Source organism: Populus trichocarpa, chromosome 7 (genome assembly GCF_000002775.5).
Source record: "Populus trichocarpa isolate Nisqually-1 chromosome 7, P.trichocarpa_v4.1, whole genome shotgun sequence".
In the NCBI taxonomy this organism is placed as follows: domain Eukaryota; kingdom Viridiplantae; phylum Streptophyta; class Magnoliopsida; order Malpighiales; family Salicaceae; genus Populus; species Populus trichocarpa.
The window spans coordinates 508,324-514,444 of NC_037291.2; the positions used below are offsets into that span (position 1 = coordinate 508,324).

Here is a 6,121-nt window from a genome sequence, read left to right on the forward strand (position 1 = left end):
AAATTCACTTAACTAAAAGTCTATTTGATATTTTGGTAGTAGTTGCTTTTTAAAATATTTTTTACTTGAAAATAAATTAAAATAATATTTTTTTAAAATATTATTTTTAATATCATCACATCAAAACAATCTAAAATAATTAAAAATTTAATTTTGAATAAAAAACCTTTAAATTTTTAGCAAACGATATTTTGATCGACATGCCAAACTCCCTCCAATTCTTCATGCTGTCAAATGGTTAAAAAGATATAGAAATAAAGTTATATTTTTTTAAAAAAAATCTGATTCAAAGTTTTTAGCTAATTTTTTTTCTTATTTGTCTTTCTTCAACTTTTAGCTAATATTTTAAAATATATTCTTTCTTGTCAATTCTGATGTTTTATATTTTCATAAGTGAAAAAAGACCATTTCCCGGTATTTGAGTCCACCGCACCCACAAGGAAATCCTCATGACGCCACCCTCCACTCCATGTAACAACACCCTAAGAGTTCGTTCCCTTTTCCTAATATAATTAGATTAGATTTAGACATTTTACATTGCTATCATGCATAGTGACCTCAAATGAACTTTTTCAAAACATGTCAGAATCACAATCCACAAAAAATCAAACCAGTTTTGAGCCAAGGAGGCCCTCTACTTGTTTGGTTCCATGCCATCTAGCTTGTAAGGTTATCCGGTCCCTTGTACCGATGACAACTTTTGTAGCAGGAGAGGAGACGACGGGACAAGGCAAGGACAGTCAAGAGTTTGACTTGGCAAAGCTTGATGGTCAGTAAAATACGGCGTCGTCTTCACTTCACTTGTCCTGCATGCAGCAACCCCAGAGAGAGAGAGAGAGAGAGAGAGAGAGAGAGGAGGTGGAAGAGAAGATGCCTCGTTCATGCCTCTTTATCTATCTACCACCTATCTATCTTCTATCCCTATGAGTTGGAAATAAAGTAGGCCCAGAGAGACTACACATTGAAATGACTTGATGGAGCGCTTTGTTTTTCTGCTCCGTGCTGTGAAATCTACTGATGCCTGCTGGCCTGCTGCTGCTGCTCGCATTAAAGCAAAAGCAGTACCTGGTCTGGTTTTTGTTTTATCAAATATTATTAGCTAGTAGTGATTAATAATAGAGTTCAAGGACACACTAAGATTTATATAATACTCCAAGCTATTCTTGAAATATTAATTGGGTGCATGGTAATGAGATATAGATGTTTTAATAAAAATTATGTTTAAATTTAAGATGTTTTCTCAGGTTTTTTTTATATTTTTATTATCATTTTTAATGTTCAAATCATATAAAAATATTTAAAAACTCAACCGTACTTTAGAAAGTATTTCTAAATGCATTATTAAACATTGTTAAAGAGAGATTCGTTAGTGTATGTTTTTTTCGTTATAATGTTTTTTCAAAATGGTTTTTAATTTGTTTTTCTCAAAAAAATATTAAAATAATTATTTTAAGTGTTTTTAATTTTTTTAATATTCTGATATTAAAAATAAAAAATCAAATTATTTTAATATATTTTCAAATCAAAACTGGAAAATATTTAAAAAAATACGGTATTTGAAAATACACATAACTTTTGGGTTATGGTTTTTTTTTTTGTTTCAACGAAATTCACAAAATTCTCTCGAATGTATATCAATGATCTAAAACTATTTTTAAAATAATTTATATGTTAATCAAAATTGAATAATTAAAAAAAATGTATCCCTCACGTGAAGAAGATGTTTTCTGGAAAAATAGCCAGGCTTTCTCAATCAAGGTAGCAGTCCTCGAAATTAATTGATGGGATTTGCTGGGTATTGAACAGAAGTCGTACGTATCCACTTGAGAAAATGAGGTTTCCTTGCTACTAAAAATATCTTTGTCTTTGGTGTCACTGTAGGTTTTTCGTTCTGGATTTTTAATGGTATCTTGGGATGTTCGATGGGATGGTATTAATTAAAGTAAAGAAAAAGAATGGCAACAAGGGGAGCGTAGGGTAAAGTAAAAGAAGAGGTCTTTCTCATACACAGATCCCTATGGAATGCAGGCAGGATGCCCGGCATTGCTTGCTGGAGCTCATTCTTTTTGTTTTAGGTTAAAGGGTCTTGCTTTGTTCTCTTTAGAAATCTTTTCAGAGAGAGAGAGAGAGGGTATGGATTCAGTTGCAGGAGTTTGGATTTGTTTCAGGTCTTTAGACGAGTGGTTAGATTTGGTCCAAGCCCAATATATATCCACTTCTGCAACTAGCTAAAGAAAAAAAAAAAAAAAACCCTCATAAAATATTAGTGAAAGGAAAAGGAGGGATATATACCATGTTGTTACTACATTCTTAGTAGTATATATGTCTTCACCAATCATTGTGTTTGCCCTTGCCCTTGCCTCTGCCCTTGTCTAAAAATTCTTTTCTGATTAAGTTAGAATTAAGTGACATCAGAAAGCACAAAAGAAATGAAGTCCATGAACAATGATGATGGTAACAATAACCATAATGCTGACTGGTTAGGCTTCTCTTTGTCCCCTCAAATGAACATGGAGGTTCCATCAGGTACTGATCATCATCAACAAACACGGTCTGCCTCTGCTGCTGTTCCTACTGCAATCCCAACAAACCTTTTCCACTCCCAATTACCACACCTTAACTGTGGTCTTTACTATGGTGTTGAAGGTGAGAATGGTGGCTTTTACTCCCCTTTGCATGTTATGCCACTGAAGTCTGATGGGTCGCCTTGTATGATGGGTGCTCTCACCAGGACACAGCCTCAAGGTTAGCCTACTTCACCTGATACTTAACTTATTCTTTGCTTCTTGGCTTTGTTTTGTGCTTTTGGGTAAATGTTGATTATCAAACTTCTGGACACTTCTGTTTGACTTTCTATGTGAAGCAACAATGGTAACAACTTCAACACCAAAACTTGAGGACTTCTTTGTTGGTGCAACTATGGGGACCCATCACTATGAAAGCAATGATAGAGAAGCTATGGCTCTTAGCTTAGACAGTAGTACTACTATGTATTATCACCAAGACACAGACCATGAGCCCAACAACCAAATTTGTCTAAACCATCTTGAACAGAACCCCAGACAGCAACACCATCACCACATTCAAGTTCAACAGTACCCATATTACTCTAACTTTAGGAACAATGAGATGTCAGTAGGAGAGGATGCTAAGCAAATGACTCAGGCTTCAGATTGCAATCTTCTGCTTCCAAATATGGGAGATGATGGGATAACTGGCATGAAGAATTGGGTTTCGCGAAACCATCAAAGCAACCATGTCATGGAGCAGAAGATGCTTAGATGTGTGGTTGAAAATGGAGGTGAATCTGGGCCTAATATTAGTGCAATGACATACGGGGATTTGCAGTGTTTGAGCTTGTCAATGAGTCCTGGCTCCCAGTCAAGCTGTGTTACTGGTACTTCTCAGCAAATCTCCCCTTCTGTGACTGACTGTGCAGCCATGGAAACCAAGAAAAGAGGACCCGGGAAGGGGGATCAGAAGCAAATTGTTCATAGGAAGTCCATTGATACATTTGGGCAAAGAACTTCCCAATATAGAGGTGTTACAAGGTTACTACTTCTTTTATCCTTAATCTCTTTTCTATATCCTGCTCTTTTATTTAATGTGATTTATCTTTTTTGAAACAAGTCTCTATTTTTCATAACCAAAGTCTTTTTGCACATTAATTTTTGCACTGCTCTTTCCTGTCTTGTCTGTGCCTCTGATCTCCCTTCTTTTATTTTTGTTTTTCTCTCAATTTGCTTGCATTATATTCCTAAAAACAGATTATTTAATGGATTTTGTTTAATCAGGCATAGATGGACAGGGAGATATGAAGCCCATCTATGGGACAACAGTTGCAAGAAAGAAGGTCAAAGCAGAAAAGGAAGGCAAGGTTAGCAAATAAATGCATAATCAACCATTTGCTCTATTGTTTTTCTTGCTTTGAATGCTTCAGCATTTTTTCTTTCTTTTTTATTCTCAATTAACCCGACTAATAAATTTATATCACTGGTTTTTGTTTTTGTTTTTTGCTTGCCATTTCAAACAAATGATGACTCAGTTTATCTGGGTAAGCCTCTTTCATGTACAATGATCAGAATTTTTTAAAATTTTGTCATATAGAGTCAAATTTATGAAGTAAATCCAAAATATAAATTTCAGGGGGTTACGATATGGAAGAAAAAGCTGCAAGAGCTTATGATCTAGCTGCACTCAAGTATTGGGGACCCTCTACTCATATCAATTCCCCTGTAATGATTTTGCCCTCTTTTTTTATTTCATTCCAATTTTTTTTATCATACTGAAAGGGAATTTTGTTGTTGCTTTCTAGTTGGAAAACTATCAAAAAGAAATTGAAGAAATGAAGAACATGACCAGACAGGAATATGTTGCTCATTTGAGAAGGTTTAACATCTTTTGCCTTAGTGTGTATCCATGCATTCACATGGTTTCTCTTGTGGATCTAACTGTTGTAAATTTTTTTCCTCTTTATTTGAGCAGAAAAAGTAGTGGGTTCTCTAGGGGAGCTTCAATTTACCGAGGAGTAACAAGGTCTTGATATCCTACATTAGAGTACTTAGCAACATGTGAATACTGCTCACTTGCATTTTGTACAAAGAAAGTGATTGTTTGGCCCTGAAGTCTCTGTTCATGTTTTAATTTTAGCAGACATCATCAACATGGAAGATGGCAAGCTCGGATTGGAAGGGTTGCCGGAAACAAGGATCTTTATCTAGGAACATTCAGTGAGTTCGTGGGCTAATCATGTTTCTGTTTATTGAATTTGTGTCTTAATGTTCTACGGTTGTGCTCATGTATTTATTTGCCTCTTGTTTCCACCAAAGTCTTATTGCATGCTTGTGCTTGTAAGATTGCATTGCTTCTGCCAGTTCTGATCTTTATTCAAACCAAAACTCCAGGCACCCAAGAGGAAGCAGCTGAAGCCTATGATGTAGCAGCTATAAAATTTCGAGGAGTTAGTGCTGTAACCAACTTTGACATAACAAGGTATGATGTGGAACGAATCATGGCTAGCAATACACTTCTTGCTGGAGAATTAGCCAGGCGAAACAAAGACATTGGACCTTGTAATGATGCTACTCCCAATCACAATCCTTCTACTCATAAGAGTGAAAACGAATCGGATTGGAAAATGGTCTTCTGTCAGTCCTCCCAGCAACTGGATCACAAAGCCTCAAATGCTGTGGATAATTACAAAACTCAGGCTTTCTCGTTGTCCCCTGAAAATGTAATTGCAAATGATAGCATTTTCTCACTGCACCAGCAACAGGTAGAAGACTCGTCCAATATGGGAACTCACATGTCAAATGCGTCGTCGCTGGTGACTAGTTTATGTAGCTCTAGAGAAGGAAGCCCTGATAGAGCAAACCTACCAGTGCTCTTTGGAATGCCTCCCTCAGCAGCATCCAAGTTGTACACTAGTCCAATTTGTGATGTGAATTCTTGGATCCCAGCAGCAGCAGCAGCAGCAGCCCAATTGAGGCCTGCTGCAGTCTCATTGCCTCACACGCCAGTTTTTGCTGCTTGGACAGATGCCTAGGGTTAGTGTTTTAGTAAAAAGCGCAGCAGGGGTTTTTAGCATGAAGAAAACACGAGAAAGAAAGTTAGATTCGGTTTTTTTATTTGGGATTTTCTTTAGTTGATGGAGAAAATTGAGGGGGTTAATGGACACACTTGGATGCATGCATGGGACAATGTTCATGAACAAGAGCTTCAAATTTTAAAACTCATCCTTTTTTTGACCTTCTTGCGATGATCTTGAAAAGTAGTAATGGTGGGAGAGAAGCTTTTAAAAACAATATGATTGAAGTCTGTGGAATGATTTTTGCAATATGGGATGGCCATTCTCATAATTAGGCTCTGCTTTTATTGCCTCTCTCAAGTACAGAACAGAACAAATATGGGATGGCCATTCTCTTTTGCTTTGAGCCTTTGACCATAATATTTCTGATCTCATCACCGCTTATGGCTCTCCATGCACACAACATCATGATTACCACCCGCCTTTATCATCCAACCTTTCTCTAAAGATGACACCACAATCTACATTGCATGCCAATAATTCCAAAAGTTGAGAGAAAAGAAAAGGTGGGAGGGGATGTGAATTGTGATGGTG

At 36.5% G+C, this 6,121-nt stretch overlaps 1 protein-coding gene across 2 annotated transcripts; it reads left to right on the forward strand.

Moving 5' to 3' along the window:
* Nucleotides 1-1,982: 1,982 nt before the first annotated feature.
* On the forward strand, nucleotides 1,983-5,747 carry LOC18101244 (AP2-like ethylene-responsive transcription factor ANT). Of its 2 annotated transcripts, none has more exons than XM_024605000.2 (9): nucleotides 1,983-2,745; nucleotides 2,864-3,551; nucleotides 3,795-3,877; nucleotides 4,046-4,054; nucleotides 4,147-4,235; nucleotides 4,316-4,389; nucleotides 4,486-4,536; nucleotides 4,651-4,730; nucleotides 4,905-5,747. In XM_024605000.2, the coding sequence occupies exons 1-9, from the start codon at nucleotides 2,430-2,432 to the stop codon at nucleotides 5,543-5,545; spliced, it is 2,031 nt and encodes a 676-aa protein (XP_024460768.2). In that variant the 5' UTR covers nucleotides 1,983-2,429; the 3' UTR covers nucleotides 5,546-5,747. The 2 variants fall into 2 exon arrangements, with proteins under 2 accessions (XP_024460768.2, XP_006380824.3); XM_006380762.3 differs by having other exon boundaries at nucleotides 1,987-2,745; nucleotides 4,654-4,730.
* Nucleotides 5,748-6,121: the final 374 nt, after the last annotated feature.